The sequence below is a fragment of the Pestalotiopsis fici genome (genome assembly GCF_000516985.1).
Source record: "Pestalotiopsis fici W106-1 unplaced genomic scaffold PFICI_Scf_2, whole genome shotgun sequence".
NCBI lineage: Eukaryota > Fungi > Ascomycota > Sordariomycetes > Amphisphaeriales > Sporocadaceae > Pestalotiopsis > Pestalotiopsis fici.
Window position 1 is genome coordinate 1458972 of NW_006917092.1, and position 21234 is coordinate 1480205.

At 48.7% G+C, this 21234-nt stretch overlaps 7 protein-coding genes across 7 annotated transcripts; 2 read left to right on the forward strand and 5 right to left on the reverse strand.

Moving 5' to 3' along the window:
- Nucleotides 1-196: 196 nt before the first annotated feature.
- PFICI_02637 (uncharacterized protein) lies at nucleotides 197-619 on the reverse strand (the record flags this gene model as incomplete). The annotated part of the gene is made up of 3 exons (XM_007831218.1): nucleotides 197-259; nucleotides 330-398; nucleotides 470-619. 3 exons carry the CDS (start codon nucleotides 617-619, stop codon nucleotides 197-199), a joined length of 282 nt encoding a protein of 93 aa, XP_007829409.1.
- A 4413-nt stretch (nucleotides 620-5032) lies between these two features.
- On the reverse strand, nucleotides 5033-6197 carry PFICI_02638 (uncharacterized protein; the record flags this gene model as incomplete). The annotated part of the gene is made up of 2 exons (XM_007831219.1): nucleotides 5033-6015; nucleotides 6077-6197. 2 exons carry the CDS (start codon nucleotides 6195-6197, stop codon nucleotides 5033-5035), a joined length of 1104 nt encoding a protein of 367 aa, XP_007829410.1.
- Nucleotides 6198-7359: 1162 nt separating this feature from the next.
- On the reverse strand, nucleotides 7360-8745 carry PFICI_02639 (uncharacterized protein; the record flags this gene model as incomplete). Its single annotated transcript, XM_007831220.1, has 1 exon — nucleotides 7360-8745. One exon carries the CDS (start codon nucleotides 8743-8745, stop codon nucleotides 7360-7362), a length of 1386 nt encoding a protein of 461 aa, XP_007829411.1.
- A 1908-nt stretch (nucleotides 8746-10653) lies between these two features.
- On the forward strand, nucleotides 10654-11550 carry PFICI_02640 (uncharacterized protein; the record flags this gene model as incomplete). The annotated part of the gene is made up of 1 exon (XM_007831221.1): nucleotides 10654-11550. The coding sequence occupies one exon, from the start codon at nucleotides 10654-10656 to the stop codon at nucleotides 11548-11550; it is 897 nt and encodes a 298-aa protein (XP_007829412.1).
- An 806-nt stretch (nucleotides 11551-12356) lies between these two features.
- PFICI_02641 (uncharacterized protein) lies at nucleotides 12357-17001 on the forward strand (the record flags this gene model as incomplete). Its single annotated transcript, XM_007831222.1, has 6 exons — nucleotides 12357-12923; nucleotides 12992-13263; nucleotides 13327-15000; nucleotides 15060-15196; nucleotides 15271-16184; nucleotides 16237-17001. 6 exons carry the CDS (start codon nucleotides 12357-12359, stop codon nucleotides 16999-17001), a joined length of 4329 nt encoding a protein of 1442 aa, XP_007829413.1.
- Nucleotides 17002-17255: 254 nt separating this feature from the next.
- PFICI_02642 (uncharacterized protein) lies at nucleotides 17256-17796 on the reverse strand (the record flags this gene model as incomplete). The annotated part of the gene is made up of 2 exons (XM_007831223.1): nucleotides 17256-17288; nucleotides 17338-17796. The coding sequence occupies 2 exons, from the start codon at nucleotides 17794-17796 to the stop codon at nucleotides 17256-17258; spliced, it is 492 nt and encodes a 163-aa protein (XP_007829414.1).
- Nucleotides 17797-19397: 1601 nt separating this feature from the next.
- Nucleotides 19398-19982, reverse strand: PFICI_02643 (uncharacterized protein; the record flags this gene model as incomplete). The annotated part of the gene is made up of 1 exon (XM_007831224.1): nucleotides 19398-19982. The coding sequence occupies one exon, from the start codon at nucleotides 19980-19982 to the stop codon at nucleotides 19398-19400; it is 585 nt and encodes a 194-aa protein (XP_007829415.1).
- Between the last annotated feature and the right edge of the window lie 1252 nt (nucleotides 19983-21234).

Sequence of the window (21234 nt, forward strand, 5' to 3'; positions counted from 1 at the left end):
GATTCCGTTGCCACCCTCCTTGGATCAGGCTTACTTGCCCGCCGCTGTGGGAGCAGAAGATCTCCACCGTCTTTGAAAGCCACGTCCATTGGCACCAATTGGCCGCGAGGCCTGAGGCGAGTCTTGTAGTTGACTCGAGCTGCCGGACATCAAGTCTTGAAAATGCCCAAATAATTAATTCCCATTCTTTTTATGTTCATGCTTCGTCGCCTCCCGAGCTGATGATGCCCATGCCTGTTCTCTTCTCGAGGGCCGGCTCCTATTTAAGCAATGTTAGTCATCTTGTTGGTTCCCCACAATAAATCGTAAAAGGTGACGGGCTATAGTACCTCGGCGTCCCGCTTGGAAGCAGTAGTTGTCGAAGTGCACACTTCTCCATATCCTGTCCTCTTGGCATTCTGTGAATTGCGTAGTGTTAGTACCTGTATCTATACGCATTGTAAAAGTCGGGAAGGCGGTTGCAACATACCGAGGTGCAAGACTCTGGTACGGGCTCAGGTGCACGCTTAGATTCCGATGCTCCGTTTACACCGAGTCCATTGGCAGTCGATTGTGGTGTGGGAGCAGCAAAGGCGGTGGCGGCAAGAGCCAGAACGGTCATGTAGGTCTTGAACTGCATGTTGGCGGTTTGGTGATGGTTTATGGAGTTGAGAAAAGTTTGGGTTTATAAGATGAGGAAGTGTGGACAAGATGTTTTGATGGATATTGGAGAGGAAGTAGATTGTGATGTAGGCAGTGCTTAAGAAGGTAATTGTATGTTGATGATGAGAGAATAGAAAAAAGATGATTGCCAGAAGAAGGTCTGACCCTTTTATAGACATGTCGAACGATATCCTCAGCATCTTGACATCTGGAGACGGAATACTTTGATCCACATGCGGTGAAGAATGTGACTTTCCTTATCACAAGTCTAATGTGACTAAAATGATACCATTTGGAGGATCATGGCCCCCGGGAAAATGTATTGTTCACATCGCGGTCAGTATACTCATGGCAAGTGATGCAAGTATAGGATACCGGCAAAGGCAGATATTGGCCGGCAAGGGGCGGAGGGATGAGGGAGGGGGCACAAAGCCGACACGGACCCCATCGGCCCCGGGACCCGTCAACTAAGGCAGCATGAGCGCTTGGTTTACCAATCGGGTGCAAAATCACGTTGAAGCCATGTTGAAAGAACCATGCTTGGAAGATTTTTCTCCTACATTAATCATGGAAAAAAGGTGGCCTTGAATCTAGACGTGGTCGGCCGGTTCGGACTTTGTGATACTAGAATTTTTGACGTCGACATTGGTTGCTCTGACAATAGCCAATTGAACCAATCAGAGTGGTGGAAGCAAGGATCAAAGGTGTAAGTCGAGAGGGGCAAGGTCGTCTGCAAGGAACAGCGGCTAAACGCTTCAATTGCAATGCGCTGCAGGGATGACGGCTGAGACTAGTTCTTTTAGGCCTTGAACAGGCAGTCTTGAAGAACCTCTCACTCCATTGACGATCACGAATCCGTCACATAATCACACTCGCCTATATGAGTGATAGTGATGATTTATGCTAAAGAAACTTCAGATGGTCGCAGATCAACTCGTTCACCTCCCTAATATCGCGGAGTCAGGGTAGTAGTCTCCGACGTCGCACAAAATTTCTTTAGCAGAAAAAAGGCTCTGCAAGAGAAGCTTCCATGTACTCTTGCTTTACAAGCCTCTGGTCGCTACATTATGCATGATTGGACCCCCTTGTCTCTGTGTTGACATCTCGTATCATTGTGCTATCAAGGCTTTTTCAAACGTCCCAAAAGGGGAGAGTAAGCGGTGGTTCGGAAGTCGATCCTAGATTTGATTAATGGCTCGTACATGTACGTTCTTTTATTGTATCCCAAATGCGGGCTACAATATCCCGTCATATACTGAACTCTCTCCTTCCCCCACAATCTTCCTACAGCAACCATGAGTGGGGCAATAAACACGCCGCTTGCCCCCATGTCAACCTCTAATGACACCAGTACTATGTACACAACGCCTGTAGTAGCAAGGCTACCACACCTTCTCCTTTACACAACAACATTGCAAATGTCGATCGTATCCCAGCGGGAGACGGTTCATTTCCATTCTCCTACCTATCCCTTTTTACCTGAATACTACCCAGGTCGAACCACGGGTATCTGCTGCTGTCATACTCGACGAGGCGGCGGTGGCAATCATCATCCTGTCTCATAGGGTCAAATCTTCCAATCAAAAATCATAATAATACTCCAAGTGAACCATTCGCCTGGAGCGTCGTTGAAACAAGAGTGCTTGCTTGATGCACCAACAACGGCCTGAAGAGCCGACCCTCGTCCCGTGTTTGTGATTCGCTGTCCCTCGTGTGCCCTGGGGTTCCCCGTATGCATCAAGCAGTGCACACTCGTACATACGCACAATATTGCTCGTCACTCTTCATCGTCATTTTCCGGGTTCCAAGAGGCTGCAGCCACCAGTTAGTGACCAGGATTATTCCACGAGGGGCTTTGTCCCGCCAACATCCAGAGTGCCAGCCGGAATGGAGAATGAGATGCCGGTAGTATTTTGACATTTGAGGACCCCTGCATCACTTTGCCTCTTTTAAAGAAAAAGATTGCGGATTGATATGTGATGGCATTAGCTCGTGGTGATGCAGTAGTTTGCGTCCACTTGAATGTTTTCTTTTCAGAGGATGGACTTGTTGCTCTTGACAATGGGCTAGAACGCCACCACCTCGTGAGAATATCATGCGCATTTGTAATCCACGTTGCCATCTACGCTGCAGGGCAGAAAAAAAGAACCTGAATCCTGTGTACTCTGTGTGATACCTCCTCCTTGATATGTCCCACTTGCTCGATTTCAGTATATATGTACTATTGACTGATGTACACAACATGTCGCGGGCAAAGTTTACTAACCGAGACTAGCCCTTTGCTCCACTGGTCTGTGCCTCGATCAACGACAAGCATCAGTCAATGTACACTACCAAATGGTAACAAGAAACGGAGGATCCCTTGTCAGCTTGCCAGAAAATGCTGGGCAACATGTCCAAAGGGTTCTTTCTGCAACAGAGTTGCATATGTACATATCGCCATTGAGCACGCAGGATTCCGTCTAGACCGTCACACGGAAACAGTTCCTCCTCATCTGCATTGCGGTGCACGTTTAAGATTCAGTGACACGTTGAAAACCCACTTCTCATTTGGTTCTGTCAAGGTGACAAAAAGTTCCCGGGCCCATGCCGATTCGTGTGATTGATGATGGTGTAGCGCCACAAGTCAACAGAACAGCTTCCCATGCGCTCCGAGAGGCGTTCGGGATGGATTGTGCTGTGTTGTGCTACCGTACCAAGGCACTCGCTTTCACCTTGTCACGTCACACCACTGTCACACAAATTCAAAACAAAATTAAATGTTCCGTAAAATAAAATGTTATATTTTGGGTGTAATTCGATCACGAAAACTAGGAGATAAGTAAATAAATAAAACCGCATCTTGGCTGCGTGGATGTCGGAAACGACTAGATGGCAAGGCAGGTAGGTAGGTAGGTACCTACAAAGTAATGTAGGTACCTAGTAGGAAACTCGTAGGTACATTTGCTATTGTACAGGAGCTAGCTTCGCTAGTGTGCTAACCTTAGTGTCGTCATATTGCGGGCAAGGGTCAGCTTGCGCCCCATAGCAACGCAAGGTGCTGCAGGCAATATAGCGGCAACCTTCAACAGCAAAGAAACACACACAGTTAGCGGGCTGGTACATAGTAAAAGACAACGTGGTTTGCATTAAGCCAGGCCTAGACCCAACCATTCATTCGTTGATACTTTGTCAAGAATATTCCAATGACATCTGTTCTGATTTGTGCGGTATTACAAACTTGCTGACCATGGCGAAAAGTCTATATGCCTTCTTGCAAGTCATGAACACTTTCCTACACTTTACTTGGGAGACATTGGCAGTTCCTCTCATGACTGTCCATGTTTACTTGCATCATGGAATCAGTCGCCGCCGCTGAGAGATAGGAAGCATCGGCTGAGCTCCCTAGTGCTGCAGCGGCCGGCCCGAAGAAGTGGGAATCGACTACGGTGCGTGCCCCATACAAGGTGAGCAAGCAACGCCTGTAGGCGGGGGAAGGAAATGAGTCGACCGTTATGCACATTACCTTGTAGTTACTAGGATTTTTACCATATTCCCACACAAAAGTCCCTTTGACTAAAAGACTCTTTCAATACCTTGCTGTTCGCTACTGCGGTTGTCCTCGCTTGGTGTCCGAGTCGGCGGCAGTTCCCGCCCAAAAAAAAAAAAAATTGCTCCATAAGCCAAGCAACAATTTCGAATACTATTTGCGTACGGAAAAATGCAATGAGTAGAGTGACCCACAATATTGTGCCTCAGATGCCTTCAGAACAACGTGTTATAGTTGCATTAATATTTGCATCGATTTTGGAGAATGTACCAATACCAAGACTGAATGCGACATGAAAGTTTTCGGCCTCGCCGCGTTTGATACAATCTGGCATTGTACCATAACGGTTGAAATTTAAAAAAAAAAAAAAAAAAGGCTTCGAAGCAGCATTAGGTACACAAGTCTCCAGTGCATCTTCATCTGCGTTGAGAAGCACGGCCGCAGATGAGAATATGCATTTGGACTTTTCGTTTGGTGTATCTGCTCATCCCAGCTCGCCTGTCAACCGTTGGATTACTTTTGCCTTTGCAAGTACACCACACAATGCATTCCTCCTCCTCCAGGTGATTCAACGAAAAGGGGCAAATGAATACACCCTAGGGGACTTTCAGCCGCATGTTGTACAAAGGACATTTGTATGCCGATCTGCGTGAGAACTACGAGCCCTGAATGTTCCATTTCCGTGACGACACCAAACTGATCAGCTTCCCCCTGGCCGAAACACGCCACCGGAAAACATGAGTCGATCGGAGGGATCAATCGTTCAGCTTGACAATCCCCCAAGACAACTTCAACATGACAGTCTAACCGCTCGCCAAAAATACAGCATTATACCACTATCAAAGTAATAGAACCGATTCATCACTTTGTTTGGGCGAGATACTGGGGGCTGTAGGCGTAGTCAATGTATCCTTCTGCCAACTTTGGTGTGTAAAAGTGCAATCTGTTGTACTTGACCAGTTCAATGCCTTCCTTGATTCTAAACACGAGATCCGGATTGGAGATGTAATAACGCCCAAACCCGATGGCAATGTCGTAGTCCTTGTATGTCTCATCTACAGCTCGACGCGCACTGTCGGGTTGAAACCCGCCCGCCAACACTATGGGGCTCTTGTTCTCCCAAGCCTTGATCAAAGAGCTACAGTCGTTGGATCCTCCGCAGTCGCCATCGTCGTTTCCAGTGATGCGAGCTTCAATGAGATGCAAGTACGCAAGTTTGAATGACCTCAGTTCCCGAACCAGGTACTCAAAAGTCGGCAGCGGATCGTCCATCAACATGCCTAGATAATCGCTAAAGGGACTCAAGCGAACGGCCGTACGATGGGCCCCAATGGCCTCCACGACCGCCTTGGTGACCTCGAGGTGGAACCTTGCCCTGTTCTCGACCGAGCCGCCCCATGCATCCTGTCGCCGGTTGCAGTTGTCCTGCAGGAACTGGTCGGCAAGGTAGCCGTTGGCACCGTGGATCTCGACGCCGTCGAACCCTGCAGCCATGGCCCTCTTTGCCGCCGTGGCATAATCGCTGATGACGGTCCAAATGTCGTCCTCGGTCATGGCCTCGGGAACTGGCCTGGTCTCGTCAATGGCCACGGCGCTCGACGACAGCACCCTGTGGCCGAGTGACTTATGGACGTCAGGCCACCCGGCGCGGCCTAGGTGCCAGATCTGGCAATACATAAAGCACCCCTTTTCATGTACTGCGTCTGTGATTGGCTTCCAGCCTGCAACCTGCGCGTCCGTCCAGATACCTGGAACGTTTCGGCGCCCAGCTGCCTGCTCTGAAATAAATGTCGCCTCGGATATGAGCAAGGTGCCCGGTACGGCTGCTCTCTGAGTATAGTACTCTACACGATTTTGTTCAGGAGTCCGAAAGCGAAAATACCAGATCAGTAGAATGCTACATACCTCGAGTCATTGGGAGTGGGACCCAGTCATCGTCGCAACGGTAACGGGTCAGAGGCGCCAAGACACAACGGTTCTGGAGTTGTACGGTGCCAATGTCAAGCGGCTCGAATAGTTTTGACATGATGCAATCCCTCGAAATCTCGCTTGATGGTTGCGATGCAGGAATAAAGTGGCTAGTAGTAGTATTCCGTTCCACCTACTGTAATAGAGTTTCATCTGTGATCATATAATTCATTGTTCAACACGGAGGCTTCCCCCCACCAAGCAACCAGGTGTGATGGTTGCCATGTAAGCGCTGGAATGATGACGCCGCGAATCGGATGTTTCCGCCACTTTGCTTGAGATCTGGTTTTTCAAACTTGCCAGAACGAGGTAGCTGCTCTACCGAGAATAGCGACGCAACTTGATCCAGCCACTTGCGTCTACAGAAATTTGGTGGGGCGGAAGTCAGAGCCGAAGGGCTGCTACTGGCTGTGGAAATTTGGAGATTCTCGAGGATCCCGGCCATCTTTGGGGGAGGAAAATATTGATTGGGGTCGGAGATGACTTGATCACCTCATTGACGACTCCGAAATTCCTACCTCACTCCAACTTGAGAGGTTGTGGGGGCGACCGAGCTGCTTCACTTACCTATCTGCTCAGTGTATTGATGGGGAGATCGCTCTAATTAGCTTCGAAAAATGTCCGAGTAACTCACATGTACGAGCTCAGCATGATGAGGATGAGCGCTATGGAGGAAGAAGGTACCGAAAACACGCATGGCTATCGGCTAGCAAGACAAGGTACCCGCACGAACTCCGGGCCGCCTCCTAGACCCTGCCTATGAAACTGCCTCGGGCCGAAGTCATATTGGCAAAACCAATCGCGCCAGGTGGTAATGGACCCATCCTATTCGCGCCGTAGACCTTTATTGGCGACAGCAAGGGTGGTATCAAGAACGGGGTGGTCCGCTCAGGGAATATGTGTGAACCCACACGTACATCAAACTAGAGCACCTTGGTGATCTCGGAGGACAAATATCTTTCTCTATTGCTTAACCGGAATGTTTCAGCGAAATTATTGATCTAAGCTGGCTGACCCCTCTTCCAATATAGAAATGTAAATACACGAAATATAAATGTACACTCTTCAACCGCATCTTCAACCGCATGACTTGGCAGCAGCTAGTGCTTTTGAACCTCCAAAAGCGTGACGGAGAGAATAAAAGTTCCGTGGCCAGATCGTCGACGACCTTTGATCGTCTACGTTTCCTGAATGGACTGTACCACAAGGCGGCACGTCATCTAATCGGTATCAGCGGGGGCGTACATGTAGGTCGCGTCGAATGGCTGAATGGTCGTGTTGGTACACGAACACGGGGTCGTCTTGCCAGCGAAACGGTCGTCGATCCATTGCAGAAAGGACGGCGCCGATGCAGCAATGACGGGGACATGGTCAAGGCCAGGATAGTATTGCATTTGGATGACATTGCCGTATTCACACGCTCCTTCGTAGCTGAGCTCAGTGATGTCTGGATACACGGAAACGTCGGCAAGACCTTGGACCACCAGGACCGGCTGCTCACTCTTGCCTTGGCCGACCAAGGAATAGTTCTGAGCTACCGAGAACTCTGCCTGGAAGCTTGCATCCGAGATGTTGAAGACATCATCGACCTCGAGATCTGCCACCAGCAGTTCCATTGACAAGTAGCAGGCCTGAGCCAGCTCGGCGAGCGCCAGACGCTTTCGGAACTTCTCATGGACCCATGAAAAGGATTCATTGGCGATAACCCGGTGCAGACCAAAGGCGCCCCACCCCAGCTCGCCAAGAACAGCGCGAGAGTTGTCTGTGCCGGTGGAGTTGAGGGCGGCATAGTAGCCCTCTTCGGCAAGATCTTTGCCACGAAGACCGGGAGCCTGCGCGACGGTTCCGAGGTAGGTGCCAGCGTTGGCAGGGTCTTCGCGGAGCAAGTCGCTCTCGGCCAGAGTCCAGACGGCACCACCGCCTTGCGAGTGCCCGACGCTCACCCACTCATCACTGAGCTGGCTACCGAAGAGCTGGCGCGCGGCGACAACAGAGTAGTACAAGTCGTTGGCCTGGGCCGAGAAGGCAAAATACTGATGAGCAGTGTAGTTGTTACCAAGGCCAGCATAATCTGTCGCGACAACAGCGTAGCCTCGGTTGATCAGGTAAGCCCAGCTTCCATACTCGTACAGGTTGGGCATGGCAGAGGGAGCGCAACCTCGAAAGACACCAGAGGTACCGTGTGCCCAAGCGACGGTGCCGAATTTATGGTCATTGGATCTGCTAGAGTATGGAAATGCAATGAAACCCGTCGCGGGAACAGAGTTGCCAAATACATCTACGGAGACATATTGGAAGCGATAAGCAGTGGTTCCATCGGGAATATCACTGAGATTGTCTGGATCGATGGGTTGGAACTTGAGAAGATCGCCGGGCTCGGAGGTGGAAAAATTGTCGGCCGTTGCGTAAAAGTCTTCGTCATAAAGGCTTCCAAAGTACGAAGCGTCGTATTCAAGGCCGTAGCTGAAGTACTCGTAGCAGGTTGCATCACAGCCATATTCCAAGGCCGTCTCAGCAGACACGTTGAAATTGGCGACTTGTGCTGCTCTCGTAATTTGGGGCACAGTGGCCAAGAAGGAAAAACACAAGAGTAGATTTGAAAACATGGTAACAGAGGAGATGGGAAAATGAGTGATAGTCGAGATACTGAACAGATATCATTCACTCAACTTTCCGTGCCGGTCACGGCCCTTATATAGACTTGTAATATACATAAGAGAATGATGTTCATAAGAATCATGCCGTGTATGCCGAAAAAAAAAAAGAAAGAAAACAAATAAGCTAGTACATCTGGAAGGCGCATATCTCCTTTGGCATAAAGAAACCATCAAATTAACACAAGCCCCCATGTGTCGGCAGTCCACACGTGCCGTATCAAGCAAAATATGGGATATACTTATCCCAGAATGAGCGTAGTGCTACATAAATCTATACAGGAGTTGTAGTGTATTACGATGTGGCCAATGGCATGCTGTGCCTCACTGACTGTGGGTTAGTATTAGCTTGGAGGCTAAAGGGCTGCTTTGAGAGACTTGTACAGAGTACGTGGCTCAACTTTCATGTCCTAGATTATCTACGTATGGAGATAGAGGCTCGTTCACATGCCTGAAATTATAGGTCTCTTCGTCGGTCGTATCTCCCCTCTGTCTCGATAGCTGCCGCTTCACGTCCCATCCTACGGAATACAGGGCGAGCAGCGTACCTGATTTGCCGGCGCTAGTTTAGTATTTTACGAGACAGCCAATTGAAATTCATGGTGTTGTGGGGCGCCCGTCCATCATCCCCCTGTTACGATACAGCAACATATCCGACTTGATAGATCTTTCCAAAATGGTATCTCATTGGCACGATCATTAAGAAATCATTTTCAAGAGTTCCAGAGCCCTGGATTTACTCATCATATTCATCTAAGCCACAACGTGATGCGTGTTCAAATTTCAACCTCGACGGATCCGCGGATCGCGAGTTTCTGACAATTGGTGCGACTACTTACTAGCACAAGGGCCGATGATTACTCCGCCTCTGTCAACAGTGGTGCAGCACCTAGTCATGTGATCGATCACGCCTTCCGAAGGCGACATATTCTCTGACCTTTACTGCATGCCGAACAGCCATTTATTTCCTCGTCAACTGTCGCCATGGGTCGTAATGTCTCCAGGCCCAAGTGGACTCGACAAAGCACATCGAGAGTGCGGACAGGCTGTAGAACATGGTAAGTTGACCGACTCGTGTACGAATGTTGCGACTCTAGCTGAAAATTTCCCTTTCCCCACTTAGCAAGTATGTACTCTATGAGATGCCGACATGATTCTTACTGGATTCTCTCTAACTTTTTCTCTCTCATACGTAGAGCTCGTCATTTAAAGTGTGACGAGAGTAAACCGTCTTGTCAGCGGTGCCTCAGAGATGCGTTCTCTTGCGACTACGCGCCACCAAATCATGATGCTGCTGCTGCTACTGCTGCTGTTTCAAATTCAGTCAAACGGGATCCATTGTGCACGAAACGTCAACTTTACCTGCCAATTTCGAATGGAGTCTCCAATGACCAACGAGTCGAGAATATATTCCTTAATCATGCTTTGTACTATATGATGCCAGAGATGAGACGTTCGACGTCGTTGCCCTCTTTCTGGCTCCAAGATGTCCCGTTATTGGGCAGTCACTGCGAAGCGGTAAGACACGCTTTGATTGCGATAGGGGCCGCACACAGATCCTTTCTTCTACAGAACAACACTACTCCGCCCAACAACTATGCCGTGACGCGATATTACAATGCCGCAGTTCACTCTCTTCAACTTACTATGAGCCATCCGGAGCAATTGACGATTTGGGCGACTCTTACATGTTGTATCTTGTTTGTATGTTTTGAAAACCTGCGAGGTGGTTATGCCGAGTCAATACGGCATTTGCGCGCTGGCGCAAAGCTGCTTGTCGCGTCACTCCAATGTGAGAGCGGATCAAATCGCGTTGGACTGCCTTGGAAAGAGAAACCAGAGCGGACGATTGGACACAATATGAGCCCAGAACAACTCGACTCCATCACGACTCTCTTCTCACGACTTGGGATGGATATATCCACTCTAGTTGACGAACCCATTGTATCACAGCTGATATTATTTGGTCTTCCGAGCACTAGTCGTGTGATGGGCGAATCGAAGCCAATAACCTCGTTTGAAAACCTTGGCGAAGCGCGAAAAGAGCTACATCGTATCGAAATTGCCTATGACGCTTATTTTGAGCACATGTCCCAGGACCAAGCCTGTTGGGCTGCTCCTAATTTGGACTCGGTACGATGGCCATGGCAACGAGCCCATTTAGTCAAGGGGGATCAGGATATATATCGTGCTATTTGTCGACGTTTTACATGGTGGAACAAACGCTTTGATCTACTTCAAGCATCCAAATCATGCGAATGGACACCTGCCGAAAAGGAAGACTTCTTGATTCTCTGCATATTACAGAAGGTCTGGACGGTTCTTCTCCAGGGCAAACACGATGTTCGATCGCGCTTCAGCGATTTCAATCATGCGGACCTCGAGGCTATTGTGGAAAAGGCCGAGTTGTTCATACAGACTCGGACCTTGCATCATCATGTATTCGCCTACGATGCCGATATCATACCATCGCTAGGGTTGGCTGGGATCTTCACTGAAGATTCCCATCTGCTTGGACGAATTATAAAGGTTCTGGAGAGATTGAATAGAAGAGAAGGCATGTGGGACAGCCGCGAGATGGCAGATATTCTTCGTGCTGTACTTTTGGCAAAGCAAAACCATTGGCTCCCTAGGAAAATCTCGCACGGCAGTGCGCAGTCACTATTGAGCGATCTGTTATCCTTTGAAATACCCTTGCTTAGTCCGACAAGTTCTATTGCTGTTTGGGCGAGGAGCACTTTGGCTGAGGGGAATTAGGAAAACACTGAATGAAAGCGACCAAGACATCCGAACCCAGACACATTCCAGTGGTTATGACCACGTATTCCAGCAGTTTTGCTTTCCGCATCCGTACCTACTCAATCACAGCGAAGGTCCTACTTCAATAGTAGTTTGATGGACATGTTGAGGAGATTTCTCCACAATCGCCAGCTATCAGGTGTTAAGACACCCGCATTGCGCCAACACGTTCAATGAGTGTCCCTAGAATTCGATATAACTCCGTTAAATGGGGCAAGGTCAATCGCATTCGGATTGTGGCTTCTCGGCTCTCGATAGTCTATTCGCGGCAGTGGAATGCGTTGGTTCCGCCGGACCAAGCTAAAATCAAGTTCCTCCGACGTGAAGTTCCCCCGAAGAGTGAGGATTTTGCTCGGCTTTCGGGACTCGGTTCCCAATGGTCAGTATAGCGCGACAGAGGGCCCACCTTTAGCGAAGAAATGTCTGGATCTTCCGCCAAGGTCATTTCCGATGATTGGTCTTGACCAAAGATTCTTTTGGAACGTCGGAGGCATCTATTTCATGTTTGTCCGTAGGCTACACAGTGACCGGCGCTAAAGAGATCGGTGGAATAGGAGAACGGGGAATATAGACGATAGTCAGCTCTGTAGAAAGTCTCCGATGGTACTAATTAATGTGTGCTACTCGCCAATCGTTCTTCTGCCGGATGTTCATATTCATTGCCTCTTGGGTTGTTTTGCTTGCGCAATCCACTGAATACAGTATCACCAGCAAGTTGGTAGTGCAATACTACGACTGGAAAGTCCAGTCGCGCTCTTCTCAGCATGGACCAGGATTCTCTCGATAGAGATGAATTAACTCGAATTGCCAGTATTCTCTCGCGACAAGAGACTGCTGGGGCGGTTTCTTACAATACAGACCTACGACCGGACGCGCCAAGCATCGACGATTCCCTGAACCCGGACAGTCCCAAATTCGAACTGGATAAATGGCTTACATCATTTGTCAAACAAGTTGTTGATGCAGGCCATAATCCACGTGGAGCTGGCATCGTCTTTCGAGATCTCAGTGTTCACGGGACTGGAAAGGACCTTCAATGGCAGGAAACAGTAGGATCCGTCTTCAAGTCCGTGTTACGACCAGGTGACTTGTTCACGTTTGGCCAAAGCAAAGCCAAACACATTCTGCATGATTTTGATGGGTTACTGCGTCAGGGTGAGATGCTCATTGTATTGGGCCGCCCAGGATCAGGATGCAGCACATTTCTCAAGACGTTGTGTGGAGAGACACATGGCTTGAGCATCGATACCGGCTCGACAATCAACTTTGATGGAATATCCCATGCTCAAATGCAGAAAGAGTTTAAAGGTGAAGCCATCTATAACCAGGAGGTGAGTAGAACAACATTCACTGTGCATCTGTATCACAATCAATAGGTATTAATCAGCATATCCCATAGGTTGATAGACATTTCCCGCACTTGACCGTTGGCCAAACACTCGAATTTGCCGTGTCAGCTCGAACACCATCGCATCGTATCCAGGGCATGAGCCGCGCACAATACTGTCGATATATTGCCAAGATCGTAATGGCGGTGCTTGGGTTGAGTCACACTTATAATACCAAAGTTGGTGACGACTTTATCCGCGGCGTCTCTGGAGGCGAAAGAAAACGTGTGAGCATAGCAGAGATGATGGTGGCCATGCCATCATTTGCCGCTTGGGACAATAGGTAAGTCGCCATCAAGAACATCATTCGCCGACCAAGGTGATGATATTTAACTTTACAATGCAGTACTCGTGGTCTCGATTCAGCTAGCGCTTTGAAATTCACAGAGTCCTTGCGCAAGGCTTCTGATATTGGGGGTCGTACAAATGCTGTAGCAATCTACCAAGCAAGTCAAGCAATTTACGATCTCTTTGACAAGGCGACGGTGCTATATGAAGGTCGCCAGATCTATTTCGGACCCGCCAGTAAAGCTAAAGCGTTCTTCGAAGCTCAAGGATGGTTTTGCCCTCGTCGACAGACTACAGGCGATTTCCTCACATCACTGACCAATCCGATTGAACGGACGCCCCGCAAAGGCATGGAAGACAAGGTACCAAAGACGGCGGCTGACTTTGAAAAGTATTGGCGTGATTCTCCCGAGTACAGAGCTCTGAGAATCGAGATGAGCCACTACGAGGAGCAGTTTGTCTCAACACAAGGCGACAACCCAACACTAAAGACGCTGCAAGCACAAAAGGCCTTTAGTCAAGCCAAGCGAGTACGAAACGGGTCGCCGTACCTCATCAACACCATGATGCAAGTCGGCATCAATACCAAACGAGCTTACCAACGTATCTGGAACGACATGACGGCGTCATTCACCAACGTCATGGTCAGCGCTATACTTTCACTCATCATTGGTTCGATATTCTACGGGACTCCGGATGCCACGGCAGGCTTTTACTCCAAAACCTCCGTTCTATTCATGGCGGTTTTGCTCAATGCGTTGACGGCCATTTCTGAAATCACAAGTCTGTACGCACAGCGCCCAATTGTTGAAAAGCAATCGTCATACGCCTTTTACCACCCCTTTACCGAAGCAGCAGCTGGAATCATGAGCGACGTTCCCGTCAAGTTTGCCTCGGCCGTGGTCTTCAACCTCATCATCTATTTCATGGCTGGCCTAAGACGAGAGCCGTCTCAGTTCTTCATCTTCTTCCTCATCAATTATGTCATAACATTTGTCATGATTGCCATATTCCGTACCATGGCTGCAGTGACGAAAACCGTGTCGCAAGCCTTATCATTGGCGGGCGTGATGATCCTTGCGTTGGTCATCTACACTGGTTTCGTGATACCCGTACCGTCAATGCACCCCTGGTTCAGTTGGATTCGTTGGATCAACCCGGTCTACTATGCCTTTGAAGCCCTCGTGGCCAACGAGTTCCATGGTCGGCAATTTACTTGCTCAGACGTTGTTCCGCCCTATGGGACTGGAAACTCGTGGGTTTGTGCTGTTGCCGGAGCAGTACCTGGCGAATCATTTGTTGACGGCGATGCATACATTTCGGCCAGCTTTGAGTACTCGTACTCACATCTCTGGAGAAACTTTGGCATTCTCATGGCGTTCCTGATTGCCTTTCTCGCAGCATATTTCACGGCAGTCGAACTGAATGCATCGACTGCAAGCACAGCTGAAGTCCTGGTTTTTCAAAGAAACGGCGCTCGAGAAAAGTCTCTTGCCAAGGCCCGGGAACATGGTATCAATGACGAGGAAAAGGGCAGCTCGGATGGATCGTCGACTCCGACAGGTACCTTTGATCGACAGAATGTACAAGATGTCATCAAGCCGCAAACAGACATCTTTACTTGGCACAACGTAACGTATGATATTGAAATCAAGGGAGAGCCTCGCCGCTTGCTCGACAATGTGACGGGATGGGTCAAGCCCGGCACGCTTACTGCTCTTATGGGTGTCAGGTAAGATCCCGACTTTTCTTATAGGTTTTCTCAGAGATCCCTTGATTAACACACAACAGCGGTGCCGGAAAGACGACACTCTTGGATGTCTTGGCACAACGAACATCTATCGGTGTCATTACTGGAGACATGTTTGTGAATGGCCAACCTCGAGATGCAAGCTTTCAGCGTAAGACGGGTTATGTTCAGCAGCAAGGTACGTATCGAATCTTCCGGCAAGAGGCACTTTGTTCTTGTGTGATTTCGTGAGACTGACAGAGTCGATCACAGACCTCCACCTACCCACCGCGACCGTACGAGAGAGTCTTCGCTTCAGCGCCGACGTCCGCCAACCGGCATCCGTTGGCCAGGCGGAAAAGTACGACTTTGTCGAAAAGGTGATTACCATGCTTGACATGCAAGACTTTGCAGACGCCGTTGTGGGATCCCCAGGACAAGGTCTCAATGTTGAGCAACGAAAGCTCTTGAGTATTGGTGTTGAACTTGCCGCGCGACCGAAATTGCTATTGTTCCTTGACGAACCCACGAGCGGTCTTGACTCTCAGAGCTCCTGGGCCATCTGCAGCCTGCTTAGAAAACTGGCCGATGCAGGACAGGCTGTTCTTTGCACTATTCACCAGCCGAGTGCAATTCTCTTTCAAGAGTTTGACAGGCTGTTGTTCCTTGCCAAGGGAGGCAGGACAGTATATTTCGGCAACATTGGTGCGGATTCCAAGATTCTGCTCGACTACTTCCACTCCAAAGGCGCTCCTAGACCATGCGATCCTCAAGAAAATCCGGCAGAGTACATGCTCGAGATTGTCAACGGTGGCGGCAACTCTCATGGTGAAGACTGGCATTCGGTCTGGAAAGCTAGCGACGAATATCGTGACACTATCACTGAGCTTGATAGACTACATGGAGAGGGCCATTCGTCAAAGATTGACTCGACAGTGAAACAAGACGCAGAGTACACGGAATTCGCCATTCCTTTCACGCATCAGCTTCGGGCCGTCACAGTTCGCATTTTCCAACAATATTGGCGATTACCTTCATACATTTTTTCAAAATGGATTTTGGCCATTGCATCTGGCCTTTTCATTGGCTTCACTTTCTACCATGCAAACAGCAGTCAAATTGGCATGCGAAACGTCATCTTTGCCGTCTTCATGGTTACAACCATTTTCACTTCACTCGTGCAGCAGGTAAGAAACAGTGCCTTAATCCTTACAGCTGAAGTTGAGCTAACTTGGAAAGATTCAACCGTTATTCATCACCCAACGCGAGCTATACGAAGTCCGCGAACGCCCTAGCAAGGCCTACTCATGGCAGGCCTTTCTCCTTGCCAATGTCATTGTCGAATTTCCTTTCCAAATCATAAGCGCCGTGCTCGCTTTTGTCTGTTTCTATTATCCCGTCATGGGCCCCGACCAGTCCTCAGATCGACAGGGCTTGGTCCTGCTCTTCATGATCCAGCTCTTCCTCTACGGCAGCGTCTTTGCGCACATGACGGTCGTGGCCATGCCCGACGCCCAATCGGCCGGCGGCATCGTCACCTTTCTCACCATGATGAGCACCATTTTCAGCGGCGTGCTGCAGACGCGGACGGCGCTGCCCGGCTTTTGGGTCTTCATGTATCGTGTCAGCCCCTTTACCTACTGGATCGCCGGCATTGTGGCCACGCAGCTCCACGGCCGGGAGATTGACTGCTCTGCAGACGAAATGCTGGTCTTTGACCCCCCGCAGGGTTACACGTGCGAGCAATATCTTGGCCCCATGCTGCAGCAGGCCACTGGAACGCTGCAGAACCCGAATGCGACGTCCAATTGCCAGTACTGCGCTTATCAGAATGCCGACCAGTACCTCTCGGGCTCGGACATTTATTGGACTGACCGTTGGAGGGACTTTGGTATCATGTGGGCGTTTGTAGTGGCAAACATTGGCATTGCCATTCTATTGTACTACATTTTCCGGGTCAGAAAATGGTCGCTTGCAAGTTTACGTGCAAAACGTGGGCACTGAGTATGAATGGTATGGGGACAGGTTTGAGACACCATTACAAAGCTCACCATCTTCTTTTACGATACGGTGTTTAAATGACCGCCTCAGTTGCAAATAATGTTTTATTTTTCTTAGAATTGAAGATACCTTAGATATAACTTTAGACAGATTTGGGTCGTAATTAGACGCTTGGAAAGCCGACAAGACTGAGGATAATAAGAGTAATAACAATATCAATTCAATTGTGCAATGCATGATCGGACGCCAAACTGGGCTCAGAACTTGGAAGATTGCTTTGCGTCCTTGGCCTTGTCCGAAAATCAGTAAGAATCTTTGAAGAAAAGAGAGAAACACTACCAGCCAACTCGACTTGGTGTAAGTCCGCCGGAGCTCCAGTGACTTGATGAACCAGTCGCCTTTATGCCTCTTCCAGGTTTCGTGATAGTAGCCGCCACCTCTGAGCTCGTAAAGACCCAAAGAGTCCTTGATGATGATTTCATCTTCCATGGCCCAAATGGCTTCAATCTCGTCATATGCCACCTGTTCGAGGTCGCCTGGACCAAACATGTGCAGGGTATTGGCGCGCGCAAATGCGTCGGAGAAGAAGCTTGTGAATTCAGAGGTTGAATTGAAAACAAGTTGGGTCTTGCCAACGCTAAGAGGGGTTTTGTCCGTGTCTAGGAATCGGAACGTGGCATGTGGGAGTGCGATTTCTGAGAATCGGTCCCATTGTTTGGTGTCAACATAACGACCATATCGTGCCTTTTTGGTCGTGATAATTTGGGCATCTGCATGCGCTACAGATATGTCAGACATGTTGACTTGCAGCCGAATGTCTGTTTGCGAGAATGTCGCTGGTGAAAAGGCTTCCAAGTCTCTAAAAGAAAGAGATGAACTTGCCGAGATTAAGTACCTGATTATAGAACTTGGGCAGCATGGAAAGTTGGGGTAATGAGATACCTAACTCACTCTGCCAGTAAAGTCTTCGGCTTTCGGAGTCATCATGCATTTTCTCATTTGAGAAGGCGAGCAAGGTATGCAGTAAGTACCTAGGTATGTACTCTGTAGGTGCCTCGGTTGGGTGTAAATGTCTGTTAAAAAATGCATTTCTCGTTATACTGCAACTGCAATCTACACTGAGTAACGCTCGACCTTCTATGGTGCAAAGACGCACAGAGCTTTGAGAGCGCCGAATTGAACGCTAAATTGAATGTCCAGGGCTGTATAAAATTGGCAATTAGGCGCCTTTAAGTCTTTACACGGGGATTTGCAAAGGTCCTCAGGTTACCCCACATCACTTTGTAGGCCTTCCATTTAGTGAGTAGCGTGTTCACGGAGGGGCATTTTCAATGTAGTGAGCTTATGACCTCAGCTGCAACCCATCACCCAGCTTTGCGCTGCGTTAAACGTGAGGCTCTGGGAGGTACGTTCACTTACTGGTACCCGCTTCGGACACTGGCACGTTTTTATCTCCCCCTTTTTTTTTTTTTTCTTCTTCTTTCCCTCTCGGAAATTGTGATGCCTGGACTGTTCAAACCATTCAATTTTTGCCTTGGGGGTATTCACTTCAATCACTTTTTTGGTTATCAACGGGGGGATCCTAGGTAATTCACATTGCATTGGGTGAGCAGAGAGACGTGGGGTAGGCCAAATGTGCCCCAAGATCAACACCTTTGGGCGCTGCTGCAGTGCAGGTGATGCCGTGATGTGCCCTAGACAGAATGATAGTGCGCCCTATCAGCTGGATCACTACTGCCAACGCCACTTCAAGCCAGGCAACATGAGAAGGACTTATAGATTCAAGGATTTCAGCTCAAGATATAAAGATCGATAATATAGGTATAATCCTGTTTCTTGCCTACATGAGAAGGGGGGACGTTATTGCAGTCTTGTTCGGGCGAATGCTTAATCTCAAAAGAGCCCAAAAGAAAGCTTTGTGCCAAATGGTATGTCCTCATTAATAATGGCTTTGAATTCCGTCGCGCGTTTCGCAAACGTGAAGGAGCAAATCAGGTGGCTAGAGGGAGTATGTGATAGATATTTCAGATACAGCCTCAACTTTTGTGCTAGCAAGGTTCACTCAATTGCTAGAGCAGAAAAGTACATAAGGAGAAACATGGTACAATGATATGTGGTGATTGACCCAGTATAGGTAGGCAGGTTCAGCCTGGAATGGCCAGCACTTTGCCTTCTGTCGATAGTTCTGACTGCCCTGCTGGGCGGTCATCTCCACCATCTTTAGGCCCCAAGAGCCAGGTTGCCAGGCTCATCATAGCCCCACGCAACTATTTTGTACCTGCTAGTGGTAACCCAAGAAATCTTTCAATCATGCAAGCATCAAGTAATCAACGATTGACAAGATAATAAAAGAAGACAGCGATCAGAGGAGAACCAATAATGTACTCTGTTGAAGCACATTAATTGTGCGGCATGACCTGTAAAGCACCTTGCGTCCGAAAACCCCCGCCCAAAGGACGAGGGGTTGAATCTTCCGGGTTCACGATAGCCCAGACTTCACACTCATATAGAATTTCCTTCTTTGCGAGACACGCCACGCCTATGACAGTCTGCGGAGGTCGGTGGCCATTTGCGTGTTTATCCATAAAGGCGACCCAGAGATCCCCCCAACCACGATCAACTATATCCAAGCTGTCTACATTCGGATCACCCGTGTCTTTCACGACATAATGTTTCACCTGCACAATGTCGCGCGGTGTTGCTCCAGCAGCTGCCAGGCACGTCTTGAGCTTGGCATAGGCCATGGCCGCTTGCTCTGGCACTGTCGTAGCGTTGTCTGCGCCGGCTGGGTCGTACCCTGTCAAACCTGCAAGTGTGACTAGTTTACTTGTAGACGAGAGCGGCGTCAAAGAAATGTGATCGCAAGCTGACGGCAATGTGGGCAGGCCTTCTGGGTTGATGGTGAGGGGCTGGAGAAATGCGCCATAATATGATACTGTGTTGGGACCGAAGGAGACCGGCGCGGCTCTACCAAAACCTGACATTCTTTTTTTCTCCGGCTTGACTTGGTGCAAAGATGTTTGTCAGGTAAACGTACTGGGAAATGAGAAACGAGAAATAAGAGATGGGAAAAGACCGAAATAAAAAGACGAGGAACGAGGAACAAAAATAAAAAGATTCGCCGCGCGTCAGGTGACCTTGGAACAAACGATGCACGCATGACGCAGAGCAGAGTAGAATTGCTACGCCCTAACGGCTTCTACTTGATTGTTGCAGAGCACTAGCTGGATGTCTGATGATGTCTATATGTATGCATCAACAACAACTTGCCGCTGGCCTCAGTTCGCGACCGTCGCCGCTTATAAGGCCGGCAAGTTGAATCAATTAATGACTACACCTTTGTACCATGTCATATTTTCATTTTCATTTTTTCGCAGTAGGGGCTGTAGCGGGCACCCATTGAACAAGGAATCAAGTATTTTTCAGCGCTCACTCGTCGTAGCCCATGTGCAGCCTCTTGTCCCATTGGCCGCCAGCATCACGTAGTCTTTCATGCTTATAGTCTCCAGGTACCAACTCTTCCTTAGTCTGCAGTTTTGAGCAAATGATGCCACAAGTACAGACTGCTTTGGGCGATTTTAAAGTGTCGTTGACTAGCGAACGTAGACCAGCCGAATTAGTTATAATTCAAAGAAATAGACTGATGGCTGGGTTTCGGTGCAAGACAAATGATTCAAGATACCACTTACGCGGTTTATGAGAGGGTAAACTTGAAACGAGTCCAACCAATATATCTCCGTCTGATTACTAGGTAATGTACATAGGTATAAATGATATCGTTGGATTGAGAATTGATACGTCACTGGCAACTGTGGAGAATGGATCCAAGCATCATATGTCACCTTCATTGGATGGGCCATACGCACTTTCTTTATAGTCTATATGTAGATCGATGGGTACCTTGCCCATTGCAACAAGATGAATTATCCATAAGACGAAGGTTACTGCTCATTGTGGGGCGAATGGCAACCATTCATTGTAGCTTTCTACATTTCCAAACACTCTTACGGTCGACCTGTTTACCCATCTTCTCGCCCCTTCACTTCAATCCAAGACTGTTTGCCCCAATGCAAACTCGAATAATCATGAACTGGCTTCTCATTCAATTTCTTTTCATCGTCCATCATGCAGCAGCTGCTGCTACCCAGAATGCTACGTCTGAAAAGACTTCCGCCGCGGAAACAGAAGTTGGGTGGTATTCTGGGCCAAATGATCGCAGCACTCTCTCGCTAGTCT